At 47.5% G+C, this 15280-nt stretch overlaps 1 protein-coding gene across 6 annotated transcripts in view; it reads left to right on the top strand.

The window, feature by feature from the left end:
* Window positions 1-15280, top strand: part of ZFX (zinc finger protein X-linked) — a 193349-nt gene that overhangs the window by 95252 nt on the left and 82817 nt on the right. For 5 of the 6 annotated variants that reach the window (XM_033948097.1, XM_033948096.1, XM_033948098.1 and 2 more), the window contains exon 5: window positions 8474-8614. The exons of the other annotated variant lie outside the window; for it this stretch is intronic. In XM_033948097.1, coding sequence (XP_033803988.1) covers window positions 8474-8614 — 141 coding nt within the window. The remainder of the gene's footprint in view (window positions 1-8473; window positions 8615-15280) is intronic. 6 annotated transcript variants of the gene reach the window in all.

Genomic DNA, 15280 nt, shown 5'->3' with positions numbered 1-15280 from the left:
CCGTTGATGGTAATAACAACTCCAAAAGGATAAGTCCAACGATAGCGCAAATTGCTGCGCTGCAAAGCCGTGGTCACTTCTCTGAATGCCCGCCGTTTCTGGAGCGTGCCAGCAGCTAGGTCCTGATAAAACTCCAGCCGGTGACCCTCCCAGGTGACCGTGCCCATCTCCCGGGCTCTGCGGAAGATCCTCTCTTTAAGGACAAAGCTCTGAAGACACAACACTATATCTTTTGGTTGATCCAGTGTCCGGGGTCCCAGCGCGCGATGAGCCCGCTCCAGTCCTGGCTCCAGGGTGTCATCTTGCAGTAGCCACCTAATCAGCTTGATTGTAGTAGCACGAACATCCTTAAACTCAGGCAGGTCTGGTAGGCCCCACACCCTCAGATTATTACGCCGGGTGCGGTTCTCCAGGTCCTCGACCTTATCCAGAAGAAGTTGGTAATCCGCAGACACCGTCTCCAGTGATCTCTGCATTCCGGTTACACTGTCCTCACAGCTATCCATGCGCATCTCCACCACCTCGACCCTCGTGCCCACCTCCACCAGGTCAGTGCGCAACTCCTGCACCGCCACCGAACCTGCACCGCCACCGCAGAGATTTCAGATTTTACCTCTGCAATCCATCTCTGCATATCCGCTTTAGTAAGCGGGTCCATCGATGTACTCTCCTGCACCGGGTCCACGGTCATGTCAGCCACGGCCGCTAGGGTCCCGCTCAATTTCGCCGCCTCCCCGCTGCACGGCTCAGGGCCCATGCTGCCACGTGCAGCCCGGCTCAGCACCTGTTCCATCGTGCGCTGGCCGGGTTTGTCGCCGGGCAACTTTTTTCGCGTTGCCATAGTGTTCACAGTGGCTTCGCACACCTCACCAGCCCCCGGGGATGAAAAATTTGCGCCGTTTACACACCGAAATGATAGTTATTTCGCCGGCCCGAACGGAGCTCTCAGTTCAAGCTCCCATCCGTGGCGATGACGTCACTTCCTCCATGACCTTGCATTTCTTAGCATTAAATTGCTAATGCTAATGCCATTTTCTGTTAATGCTTTCCCATCCTGTAAATGTTTTTATGAGATTTTGTCTTTCCATCTTGTAGGATGAATTTAAAATAATGATATCGTTAGTTAATGTTTTATTGTGTTTGTCTTGGTGAAACATGTTTAGCATTTAAAAAAAAAATATGTATGCATATAATTTTGTAAATCGCATAGTTTTAATGCGGTATATAATTTTTTAAAATAAAATAAATTCTAGCTGTCAAATTTCAGACCATTCTTCAAGCTTCGCCAGGTCTTTCTTCATGTTATTCACACCATCCGGCGTATCTATTCTATTGAAGATTTTGGTATCATCTGTAAAGAGGCAAATCTTACCCGACAACCCTTCAGCAATATCGTTTATAAAAATGTTAAAAAGAACAGGCCCAAGAACAGTACCTTGAGGCACACCACTGGTAACATCCCTTTCCTCAGAGTGATCTCCATTAATCACTATCCTCTGTTGCCTTTTACTCAACCAATTCTTGACCCAGCCTATCACTTTGGGACCCATCCTTAGGGCACTCAGTTTATTTATTAGACATCCGTGTGGAAACCTGTCAAAGGCTTTGCTAAAATCTAAATATACCACATCTAGATCAGGCAGCATTTCCGTCTCTAGAGGCAGATGTTCCATTAAGACTACTTGAGCTGCATTAAAAATTTCTGAAGGGAGGAAGTGACGTCACCGACATATCTGGTCGCTTCTGAATGAAGCTCTGGTGAAGCTGCCTCAGAATCAGTGAAAATAGCCCTGATAGTGGCCCCCGAAATCACATGGCTGGTTGGCGGACCACACGGAGGAAGCTCATAGAAACATAGAAGATGACGGCAGAAAAGGGCTACAGCCCATCAAGTCTGCCCACTCTGCTTACCCACCCCCTGTCTATGCCCTAATGACCCAATTTCCTTATCTTGACCCTCGTAGGGATCCCACATGGGTATCCCATTTATTCATAAAGTCTGGCATGCTGTCTGCCTCGATCACCTGCACTGGAAGCTTGTTCCAATGATCAACCACTCTCTCTGTGAAGAAATACTTTCTGGTGTCGCCATGAAATTTTCCGCCCCTGAGTTTGAGCGGGTGCCCTCTTGTGGCCGAGGGTCCCTTGAGAAAGAAAATATCTTCCACTTCGACACGTCCTGTGAGGTACTTAAATGTTTCGATCATGTCTCCCCTCTCCCTACGTTCCTCAAGAGTGTAGAGCTCGACAGCTACGGTTTCGCGAGAAGAAGCAGGGAGCGCTGAAAGCAGTGGTGGTCAGCCCGATGCTGGCAGCCAAGATGGCGGAGGTGGAGGACACCCTGGGCCCCGGCGCGGAGCAGCGGGAACGGCTGGGAAATGTTATGCAGGGGGCGTCTCAAGAGGCGCCGGACTCTCTGAGAGATTTGTTGCTGGACATCTGCACAGAAATGCAGTCCCTACGCCACGATGTCACAAAAGCATTCACTGGCCTGAAACAAGATCTGGTGGAGCTGGTTAAGCAACAGGATGAGGTGGAGGCATATGTTAATACCATGACAGAGGATATCCTAGAGCAGGGGTGTCAAAGTCCCTCCTCGTGGGCCACAATCCAGTCGGGTTTTCAGGATTTCCCCAATGAATATGCATGAGATCTATTAGCATACAATGAAAGCAGTGCATGCAAATAGATCTCATGCATATTCATTGGGGAAATCCTGAAAACCCGACTGGATTGCGGCCCACAAGGAGGGACTTTGACACCTGTGTCCTAGAGGTACAGCAGGCCGTGGTGGGAGTGCGAGCAGAGGAACTAGCATTATGGGATAAGCTGGAAGATCTGGAAAACCGGTCTAGATGGTGCAATCTCCGGATCAGGGGAGTGCCTGAGGAAAGTGCTTATCAGGACGCCCCCACAGACAGCCCTGGACATTTGCACTGACATCCTCACCAGTGCTTTGTCCGGTGAGGAATGGGTGCCCGAAATTGATATTGAACGAGCACATCGGGCACTAGGGTGCCCCAAATCAAACCTGCCCCGAGACATTGTTTTATGTTTCGGAAATTTCTGGGTGAAAGAGGAGATTTTCCATGCAGCAAGAAAGCTGCGGGATTACAAATGGAACACATTGAAGGTGGACATCTATCAGGATATGGCAGCTGCCATGTTGCGAAAAAGGAAGGATATGCAAACGGTGACCACCTATTTTTGTAGGGAGGGCCTCCATTACCGGTGGCTTTATCCTTCTGCTTTGGCCCTGATGGTGGGGAGTGCAACGAGACGGGTCCGTACAGTGGCGGAGGTCTGGTCGGTGTTGAAAGAACTGGGTGCTCCTAATTTGCCGGAAGGGGGACCCGCTGAAGTGAGAGTGGAGGAGAGAGCCGGACCATCAGGTTGGCGGAGGCAGACCAGAGGAGCGATGGCGAGGAGTACAGTGAGTAGTGCACCCACAGGACAGCTTACGTGAAAGGGCAGCTGCTGGTGTTGGGACTTCATAGTAGGCCTGGGCAGTCTTACTGCAGCATGGCCAAGGGGACTTTACTGGGGAAGTGTGTAATGGTTGTGTGATGGGCGAGTGTTGTAGGGGGGGGGGATGGAGGTTCTGTTTGTGGGAGTTGATTGTGGGGATCCGGGTGGAGTGTCATGCACTATTTTGTGCTCAATATGTAAAAAAATGGTTTCTAAGGTGCTCAATAAACAACTTATATCATCTTAATGAATGTTTTCAATAATTTTCTAGTCTGTTTAATAGACCTCAGAACCACCACTCCTCCGTCCCACCGAAGTGTAATCACGGGGAGATGCAAGTGGTGCACTCCTCACCAGTCTATTTAATTTAAATTTGATATCATTCCTCCAATTTTTATACTTAAATTTATTTATCTTAGTAATGGCAAACTATCAGTTCTCATGGTAGACTGGCGGTAAGACCCGACATGTTTCACAATTGTTTCTTCAGGGGTCTGTCAAATGCCGCCGCCATCCAACTCGCCATTACTAAGATAAGTAAATTTAAGTATAAAAATTGGAGGAATGATATAAAATTTAAATTAAATAGACCGGTGAGGAGTGCACCACTTGCATCTCCCCATGATTACACTTCGGTGGGACGGAGGAGTGGTGGTTCTGAGGTCTATTAAACAGACTAGAAAATTATTGAAAACATTCATTAAGATGATATAAGTTGTTTATTGAGCACCTTAGAAACCATTTTTTTACATATTGAGCATTGATTGGTCTAAGGTAACATTTCAAGCCAGCTTTAGTTGCACTATTTTGTGAACATTTATGGGGTAGCAGGGGTAAGCATTGGGGAGGCTGGGGTGGTGGTGTTGCTTCTTCTTAAGGGATCTCAAAATCTGTTTGAATGGTTTTGAGATGTTGTGGGTTGGGACTAGGGGGGGAGGGGGAAGTTGGAGCGGGGAAGGTGGGCGGTGGGGGAGGGGTTGGGATTTGGGATGAGGGGTGAGGGGATTGGTACTCTCTGCCCAACTTTGGTAATAGGTGGTCAGCTGATACCCTGGTGGGGCTTGGTCAGGGGCTGGGGTGGCTGGGTCCCACAGGTACTGAGGGTGGAGTATGTGAAGTAGTTAGTGACCATGAATCCTGGTTAATTTTGTAACTTGAAATGTGGGGGGGATAAATTCCCCCATTAAGCGATAAAAAATTTTACAACATTTACAGCACCATAAGGTGGATGTGGCATTTCTCCAGGAGACCCATTTGACTGATCTTGAACATACTAAGTTGAAACAATGGTGGGTGGGGGAGTGTGTCGCGGCTTCTGCAACGAGGAAACACAGGGGGGATAGCGATTTTGTTCCGAAAGGGCCTCCTCGATAATCTACAAATTTTGGCTAAGGATGGGGAGGGCAGATATGTGCTCTATCGGGGTTGATCACACAACAGGACATGGTATTTTGCTGTGTCTATGCTTCTAATGAAAGTTACCCAGCATTCTATGCTACATTGACACACTTACTGTTGCCCTATGCCCTGTTGCCCTATGCCTGTTGCCCTGATTGTGGGGGGAGACTTTAATGCTTTTCGTGATTCTAGTTTGGATTACACGGGGCCGGGAGGGGCTCTCCGTCGGATAGGGGAGAGGGAGCTCCAAAAATTTAGTGATAACCTGGAATTAATTGACACCTGGAGGGTGCTGCATGGCAACAAGAGGGATTACACCCACATGTCCCCGGCGCACGGTACTTAGTCCCGCATAGACTATATTTGGGTGACTGAACCGGTGTTTCGAGACCTGGACTGGGCAGATATAGGTCCATATACAATATCAGATCATGCCTGGGTTCATGTGAGGTGGGAGGAGGGAGGGGAGCCTTCCAGGGTGTGGTGCTGGGTGTTTCCGCTCGCTTTGTATGGGGATCCAAAATATCGGGACCCAAAATATTGGGTTCTTGGAAAGATTATAAATGGCATAATGCTCACACGGAAGGGGACCCTATCTTATTCTGGGAAGCTGCAAAGGCGGTGTTGAGAGGGGATACCCTTAGTTACAGCAGTCATGTGAAAAAGGCTCACGATCGGGAAATTTTGTGGCTAGAAAGGGACATAGCTAAGGCACGGAGACGGTATGGCTCATCTCGTGACTCTATGCACAGACAGGAGTTGATGGAATATCAAGTGACCCTCAATTCCCTACTGCATCAGCGGGCAGAAAATCCCTCGCCTACTATAAGTACAAGCTTTATAGATATGGGAATAAGGGGGGGAAACTTTTGGCCCGCCTGGTTTCCACCAGGACGGGCCCACGTAGGGTTTAGGCCTTGAGGAACGAGTGGGGGGAGAGAGTTACAACCGTTCCGGAGATCGGAACAATATTCCATCACTATTTTAAGAACCTCTATGCTCCCCCTTCTGAGGAGGGAGTATCGGCTGGCCCCTATTTGGAGGGGATAACGTTGCCACGTATCTCAAAAGAAAGATAAGGAACGCCTGAATGCGCCAATATCACCGGAGGAAGTGTATTGGGCAATTGGGAATAGTCCTCTGCTAAAGGCTCCGGGTGAGGATGGCATGCGCATTGAATTTTATAAAATCCTGGTTGAGGAGATAATAGAACCGCTCGCTCGGATGTTTTATATCATGGTTGGAGCAGAGGCTTTGCCAGAGGGTTTGAACCTGGCCCGCATTTTGGTGTTACCTAAACCAAATAAAAAAAGCGGGCTCCTATCGTCCTATTTCACTATTGAACACGGAGGTTAAATTATTATAAAAAATTATGGCAAATCGGATGGCAACTGTGCTGCCCTCTCTTATCCACAAAGCTCATGCGGGATTTGTGAAAGGAAGAACAATGCTTCTGTCCTTGGAACAGCGGGAGGCATGCAATCTCCCATCAGTGCTGGTTAGCTTTGATGCTGAAAAGGCGTTCGATAGGGTGAGGTGGGATTTTCTTTTTAACAGCCTATGGTTTTGACGTTTTTTTTGTCTTGGCAGTGCGCGCATTGTATGCCCTGCCACAGGCTAAATTGGTGTTGAAAGATTTTGAAACGGATCGGTTCCTGATTTACAGGGGGACAGGGTTGCCTCTTATCTCCATTATTATTTGTGCTTACCCTGGACCCCCTTATTCGGGATATATACGCCATGCCATCTATATGGGGGATTGATATCGGAGCTACTACCTTTAAGTTATCGGCATTTGCGGATGATATCTTAGTACACCTTACAGATCCTTTACCCTCTGACGGCCTTATTGGATTTAATTAAAGAATATGGTGACTATGCAGGTTTTTGCTTAAATTTGGACAAATCAGAAGTGGCGTCCTTGGCAGAGGTTTAGGCCCTATGGGGGAACGGGTTTCCGTTGACCTGGGCGCAAGGGCAGTTTGTGTACTTGGGGACTCTGATGACAATGAAGGTTTCCCTATTATATCACATGAATGTGGACAAGCTTCAACGACAGGTGGAGCTCTTGCTGGATACTTGCCGGGCATTGCCCCTATCCTTGATGGGGCGCATTTGTTTGGTTAAGATGTTTATCTTTCCCAAATGGCTGTATGTGTTGCAGACTCTACCCTTGTGTTTGACAAAGAAAGATTTGCACATCTTTTATAAGGGGGGGGTAATCGTTTCTGTTGGGCGGCCAAGAAACCGAAATTGCAGTTCTCTCAGCTCCTGGGGAATTGGCATAGGGGGGGTTGGGATTACCGGATGTTCGGGTATACAATTATGCATGTTTGCTTTGCCATTTGGGGGACTTTGTCCAGCAACTACATACCTCTTCAGATGGAACGTAAATTTTATGCTCTCTTTGATGTGTTTGCGTTACCCCATGTGCTTAATTGCAAGAAATGTATTATAGGGTGACATTACGTGCCTATTATACTCGTGCACAGTTATATTACAGTGGAGGTCTACCCACACCCCTGTGTCATAAATGTGGGAACACACATTGGGGCATGCTTTTTTGACAGGTTCTGGCATTTAGCTATAGGTTTGATCTTAGGGAATAGTGGGAGAGGGGGTGGTGTGGCTCCTTCAGGGCTTATCAGAGTCCAGGGCCCTGGAGGGCCTTTCCGTAACCTCTGGCCTCTCTTGCCTTGAGTATACTGGAAGGGGGGGATTTGATGTTGTGACTCTTATCTTGTTTATGTTTGCTGTAATGTTATCTATGATGCATCATTGTTGTTACTGTGCACCATATGTGTGCCTTTGTATTGCTTTCGCTGTTGTTTACATCGATAAAAATTGTTTGAACCTAAATATACCACATCTAGCGCACCCCCTCTATCCAATTCTCTGGTCACCCATTCAAAGAAATTGATCAGATTTGTCTGACAAGACCTACCTCTAGTGAATCCATGTTGCCTCCAGTTCTGTAATTCACAGGATTCCAGAAACTTGACCTTTCTCTGTTTTAAAAATGTTTCCATTAATTTGCTTACCATAGAAGTCAGACTTACCAGTCTGTAATTCCCTACTTCTTCCTTACTTCCATTTTTGTGGAGAGGGACCACATCCGCCCTTCTCCAGTTCTCCGGTACCACTCCCGACTCTACAGACTTGCTACCACAACTTCCCTAAATTCTTCAGCACCCTTGGATGTACACCATCCGGCCCCATCGCTTTGTCTACCTTTATTTTAGCTAGCTCCTCATGAACACAACCCACTGAAAATTGATCAGGGTCTATTACTCCTCCATCCCTATTCCGGTCCGGATCGCTGCCTGCTTCTACCACATGGGGGCTTGAGGGAGGGAGGAGGGCTTTGCGGCTCAGGACTGCTGCCGTGGTGGGAGGGGGAGAATTGAGAATGTGTTAGACAAGGTTTCTAACCCACTGTCAATTAACCAGAAAAACAGTTATCCAGTATCCACCAATCCCCAGGGGTGCTAGATAACTGAGATTCTACTCTATGCTCTTTTTTGTCCCCTCTGTCCATTCTACAGTTTGTAACAGCATAAATGGTAGTTATAAAGCTGTAAATCTGTGCTGTGTTCTTTTTATTCAGGAGGCACAGTAGATATTATGGAGAGTGAGGCTGAGAATGATCCTGCAGTAGAATTACATGGTCAAGGCAATGGTGAACGAATTGCAAGAGAAAAGATGGTTTACATGACTGTAAATGATTGTCAGCACGATGAAGATCTAAGTAAGTTCAATGCTCTGCAAATGAAACATTTTACCAAGTAGGTTGCAGTGGCATACCGGGGGGAGGGGGCGGGCGATCCGCCCCGGGTGCACAGCTGGCCAGGTCTGGGTTCTCCTGCCCTTCCTTTCTCCCGGCTGCGCCACTACAATCCTACCTCCCCCCGCCGACAAGAAGTCTATCCAATGTCAATTATGACGTCGGAGAGGACGTTCCGAGCCAGCCAGGCAATGATTGGCTGGCCCGGAATGTCTTCTCTGATGTCAGAATTGACGTCGGAAAGACTTCTTGTTGGCGGGGGGAGGTAAGATTGCAGCGGCGCGGACCAGAGGAAAGGAAGGGGAGAGGCGCTTTTTTTTTTCCCGCGGCAGGGAGGGCAGGATGTAGGCAGGCAAGCTGGCTGGCTTTAGTGCGGCAGGGAGGGAGGGAGATAGGTAGACAGGCAGGCTGGCTTTGGGGGTGGCCAAAATCTTGAAGATAGTGGGGGACATAAGAAGGAGGCACTGGGGGCACTAAGGACACGGGAAGGAGGCACTCGGGGCACTATGGACACGGGATGGAGGCACTGGGGGCACTGTGGGCACAGGAAGTAGGCACTGGGGGCACTATGGACACGGAAAGGAGGCACTGGGGGCACTATGGACATGGGAAGGAGGCATGGGGGGCACTATGGACACAGGACGGAGGCACTGGGGGCACTATGGACACAGGACGGAGGCACTGGGGGCACCATGGACATGGGACGGAGGCACTGAGAGCACCATGGACATGGGACGGAGGCACTGGGGGCACCATGGACACGGGATGGAAGCACTGGGGGCACTATGGACACAGGACGGAGGCACTGGGGGCACTATGGACACAAGACGGAGGCACTGGGGGCACTATGGACACAGGACGGAGGCACTAAGGACATGAGAAGGAGGCACTGAGGGCACTAAGGACACGGGAAGGGGGCACTGGGGGCATTATGGACACAGGAAGGAGGCACTGGGGGCACAATGGACACGGGACGGAGGCACTGAGGTCACCATGGACACGGGACGGAGGCACTGGGGGCACCATTGACACGGGACGGAGGCACTGGAGGCACTATGGACACAGAAAGGAGGCACTATGGACACAAGACGGAGGTACTGGGGCCACTATGGACACAGGATGGAGGCACTAAGGACATGAGAAGGAGGCACTGGGAGCACTAAGGACACGGGAAGGGGACACTGGGGGCATTATGGACACAGGAAGGAGGCATTGGGGGCACTGTGGACACAGGAAGGAGGCATTGGGGGCACTGTGGACACAGGAAGGAGGCACTGGGTGCACTATGGACAGGAAGGAGGCACTGGGGGCACAATGGACACAGGAAGGAGGCACTGGGAGCACTATGGACACAGGATGGAGGCACTAAGGACATGAGAAGGAGGCACTGAGGGCACTAAGGACACGGGAAGGGGGCACTGGGGGCACAATGGACAAGGGACGGAGGCACTGGGGGCACTAAGGACACGGGACGGAGACACTGGGGGCACTAAGGACACAAGATGGGGGCACTGGGGGCACTATGGACACAGGACGGAGGCACTGGGGGCACTAAGAACATGGGAGGGAGGGAATAGAAAGGGACAATTGTTGGGCCTGAGTGCAGAAAGAAAGAAATGAAAGAAAGGATACACATAAGAACATAAGAACATAAGAAATGCCTCCGCTGGGTCAGACCTAAGGTCCATCGCGCCCAGCAGTCCGCTCACGCGGCGGCCCATCAGGTCCAGGACCTGTGCAGTAATCTTTTATCTATACCCCTCTATCCCCTTTTCCAGCAGGAAATTGTCCAATCCTTTCTTAAACCCCAGTACCGTTCGCTGCCCTATAACGTCCTCTGGAAGCGCATTCCAGGTGTCCACCACACGTTGGGTAAAGAAGAACTTCCTAGCATTTGTTTTGAATCTGTCCCCTTTCAACTTTTCCGAATGCCCTCTTGTTTTTTTATGTTCTGAAAGTTTGAAGAATCTGTCCCTCTCTACTCTCTCTATGCCCTTCATGATCTTGTAAGTCTCTATCATATCCCCTCTAAGTCTTCTCTTCTCCAGGGAAAAGAGACCCAGTTTCTCCAATCTCTCAGTGTATGAAAGGTTTTCCATCCCCTTAATCAGTCTTGTCGCTCTCCTCTGAACTCTCTCGAGTAACACCATATCCTTCTTAAGGTATGGTGACCAATACTGGACGCAGTACTCAAGATGCGGACGCACCATTGCCCGGTACAGCGGCAGGATAACTTCTTTCGTTCTTGTTGTAATACCCTTCTTGATTATCCCCAGCATTTTATTCGCTCTCTTGGCGGCCGCTGCGCACTGTGCCGTCGGCTTCATTGTCATGTCCACCATTACCCCAAGTCCCTTTCTTGGGTACTCTCATTCAATAACATCCCTCCCATCGTATAGCTGTGCCTCGGGTTTCTGATTCCCACATGCAATACTTTACATTTCTCAACATTGAACTTCATCTGCCATCTCTCTGCCCATTCTCCCAATTTGTCCAAGTCCCTTTGCAATTTTTCACAGTCTTCCTTTGTCCGAGCTCCACTAAATAGTTTGGTGTCGTCCACAAATTTTATTATCTCACTCTTTGTTCCTGTTTCTAGATCATTTATGAATATATTAAATAGCAGTGGCCCGAGCACTGAGCCCTGCGGGACACCACTCGTGACTTTCCTCCAGTCTGAGTAATGTCCCTTCACCCCTACCCTCTGTTTCCTACCCGCTAACCAGTTTCTGATCCATCTATGCACGGCTCCGTCCACCCCATGGTTCTTCAGTTTCCGGAGTAGACGTTCATGAGGCACCTTGTCAAAGGCTTTCTGGAAATCTAGGTATATGATGTCTATGGGTTCTCCTTTGTCCATCTGTTTGTTAATTCCCTCGAAGAAGTGCAATAAGTTGGTCAGACACGATCTCCCCCTGCAGAAACCATGTTGGCTGGTTATCAGAAGTTCATGTTTTTCAAAATGTTCATCAATTTTTTCTTTTATTAGTGCTTCCGCCATTTTCCCCGGAACAGAGGTCAGACTCACCGGTCTGTAGTTTCCCGGGTCTCCTCTTGATCCCTTTTTAAAGATGGGCGTAACGTTGGCTATCTTCCAATCCTCCGGAATCACACCTGTTTTCAGAGACAGGTTGCAAATTTGCTGTAATAGTTCCGCTATTTCCTCTTTTAGTTCCTTCAGCACCCTTGGATGGATTCCATCCGGACCCGGGAATTTGTCAGTTTTTAGTTTTTCTATCTGTCTGCGCACATCATCAAGGCTCACTTCTATGGAAGTTAACTTTTGTGCTTGATTTCCATTGAAGAATTTCTCAGGTTCCGGTATGTTGGTTGTGTCTTCGTTTGTGAATACAGATGAAAAGAACATGTTAAGTCTTTCTGCGACCTCTTTCTCTTCCTTCACCGCTCCCTTCCTGTCTCCGTCATCCAGTGGTCCCACCTCCTCCCTAGCCGGCTGTTTCCCTTTAACATATCTAATGAACGGTTTGAAATTTCGTGCTTCCCTGGCTAGTCTCTCTTCATACTCTCTTTTGGCTTTTCGTACCACACGGTGACATTCTTTTTGATACTTCCTGTGCTCTCTCCAGTTTACCTCTGTTTTGTCCCTTTTCCATTTTCTGAATGAATTTTTCTTATTGCTTATCACTTCCTTCACTATTTTAGTTATCCACAGTCAATTAATAGATGTCCCCTTTTGATGAAAAATATAAATGGTCACGTTACCTCTGACTTACTTTCTCTGCAGCAGAGTCAGCAGCCATGCTGAGGATCAGGAAGGTCCTGCGCTGACTTGTCTGCCGGCTCTGCTCCGGAAGAAATAAGTTACGTCAGAGGGGGTGGACCCGGCAGACGCAGTCATTGCGGGACTTTGCCACAACTCCCTGCGTCTTCCGGGTCCACCCCCTCTGACGTAACTTACTTCTTCTGGAGTAGTCAGCAGACTAGTCATCGCGGGACCTTCCAGCATGCGGCTGCTGAGTCCGCTCTAGAGCAAGTATGTCGGAGTGGGGTGGACTGGCAGCCAGCAGCTACAATCATTGTTGGACCTTGCTGCATGAAGGGAGAGAAAGGAGCAGGATTGCTGGAATGGAAGAGTGGTGGAGGGAAAGAAAGGGGGCAGGGTGGTATGGAAGGGTGGTGCTGATAGAATTGATCTACAGAGAAAGGGGAGAGACATAAGGAGGAAGGATATTGGAGGGAGAGAAAGGGGGCAGATGCTGATTGAAGAGGGGTGGATGGCGAGACAAAGGGCAGACATTGGATGGTAGTGGGGAGCCTATGCTGGATGGAAGTGCAGATGGGAGAGATAAGGGAACAAATGCAGGAAGGAAATGGGAGGAGAGAAAGAAGGGAGCAGACGCTGGATGGAAGTGGACAGAGAGAGGAGAAGGTACTAGATGGAAGGGTTGGAGAAAGAAGGTACATGACGGAAGGAGGGGATAAATAAAAGGAGGGCACATGATGGGGAGAAAAGGATTGAGTTAGGGAAACACTGGAGGGGTGAGGAGAGAGGTGGCAAGCTTTAGGTAGACAGTAAAAAAGGACATTGATGAGAGGGTAGTAAGAACGTAATCTAGACAGATGCAGAAAATAAATTGAAAAGGAAAATGAGGGGGGAAAGGGATTGCAGAGGAGATGTGTGGGAGAGGGAAGGAGAGGAGAGAGATGCCAGACCAATGGGGGTGAAAGGAGAGATGGAAGGGGGAGGCATACAGTTTCTGGAAGGGGCATAGAAGGAGAGAAGATGCCATATAGGGGAAGAGAGACGGCAGACAGTGGATGGAAGGAAGAGAGTTACAAGAAAATGAGGAAAGCAGAAACCACAGAAGACAAAGGTAGAAAAAAATTTTCTATTTTATTTATTGTTTTAGGAGACATGTGTCACTGTTTCTGTGGTGTACTGTATGCAAAGTCCAGCTTCTTACTGGTTCAATTTAACCTTTGTCTATATATTTCTATTTTATCCCCCATTTTACAAAACTGTGGAGCGTTTTTAGCGCCAGCCGTGGTGGTAGCAGCTTTGATGCTCAGAATTCTATGAGCGTCAGAGCTGTTACCACCATGGCTAAAATCCACACTACAGTTTTGTAAAAGAGGGAGGGGTTAGTTTGTGATGACATATTCCATACTAGGCGAATGTGTTTTCTGTGTTCTGTGTGTTCGAAAGACATGGTTTTTTGTTAGGATTGACTGCAGGATTGATCTGTACTAGTCTGGCTTGTTTGGTTTTACAATGGGTGTATTGATGTTGTACTGCTCACTGCATACGTAAGATGCTGCCTTTTCCTAGGTACTCATGTGTGACGTGTGGCTTGTTACTAAAAATCATGTTTTTCGTACAGATGGGGGGGGGGTATCAAAAAATGATGGGCCCCCGGGTGTCACATACGCCACTGGTAGGTTGTATTCCTGACTCCTATGTAGACAGCTCTTGCGGTCCTGAAAAAGTAATTGAACATAATCAATTTTGACTACCAGCAATTAGAGGTAGCAGGTGGTCAAGTAGAATACCTGAATATTCTTTAATTTGACATCTCTAAATTGAGAATACCTTGTATCATAGCTCTAGAAGTGAATGATTCTCACTCTTCAAAATGAAGTAGAATATTGTTTTAAACAGGCAATTTTGTAAGTACAAGTCTCTGAGAACTGTTAAGAATGGGAGTGAATCAATAGTGACTTTAAGCTGTTATTTAGTTGAGTTCTGTTACTCAAAACTCACCTATTCAGCGAACAGGACCCTTAACTCTCCCCCTCTCCTGCAATAACACCTCACCCCTCGCACTGTTCTTCTCCTTCCCTCATAATTTCTTCCTACCTTCTATCCTCTCCCTTCCTCGCCGCTCAATCGCTGAAAAAATGTTGTAAATCTGCATGTCATCGCGGATCCTAATTTAATTGATGTGAACCGCCTAGAACTCGCTGGGTATGGCGGTATACCAGAATAAAATTATTATTATTACTATTACTACTTATGGAGAATTTAGGAAACACGTAAAAACATATCTGTTCCTAAAGTACTAACCTGCCCAATCTCATTCCACAATAACTAGCTTTTAACTTTGTTAAATTCACTCAATCTGTAACATCTTTTAATTATTGTAAACCGCATAGAACTTCACGGTCCTGCAGTATATAAACCATTATATTATTATTATTATTATTAATATTATGTGGGTTCTACTATAAACCGTTTAGATTTAAGCAAAGTAAAACTGTGGAATTACCTCCCTGGCATCCTGAGGACCTGTTCTGATTGGTTAAAGTTCAGAACTATATGTTGAGGCCTTTCTCTGAACCTTGCTATAGAGTTGGTTATGGTATCTTGAACTGTGATCATTGTGATTTAATTTAGTGAAGATCAATTTTTTTAGTTCCTCTAGTTCTGAAGGTAACTTTGAAGGGGCTATGTTAGTCTGGGATTGTACTGTAATTATTCATGTATGCTGTCTTGAACTATTGTAAATGTTTTATTGTTAAGCGCTTAGGTATAGGCGGTCTAGAAATTTTAGAAATAAATGTATTACAAACACAGAACAGTTGATTTTTCATAAATTCCTTTTGGTATTTATCATTCAAAAGTAAAGTATTACAAATATTGTCCCTGATTATTTAAACTTCATTCCATAT

This window comes from Geotrypetes seraphini, chromosome 6 (genome assembly GCF_902459505.1).
Source record: "Geotrypetes seraphini chromosome 6, aGeoSer1.1, whole genome shotgun sequence".
NCBI classification, from domain to species: domain Eukaryota; kingdom Metazoa; phylum Chordata; class Amphibia; order Gymnophiona; family Dermophiidae; genus Geotrypetes; species Geotrypetes seraphini.
The sequence above is the reverse complement of the archived record's forward strand: the minus strand, read 5'-3'. Positions and strand labels throughout refer to the sequence as shown.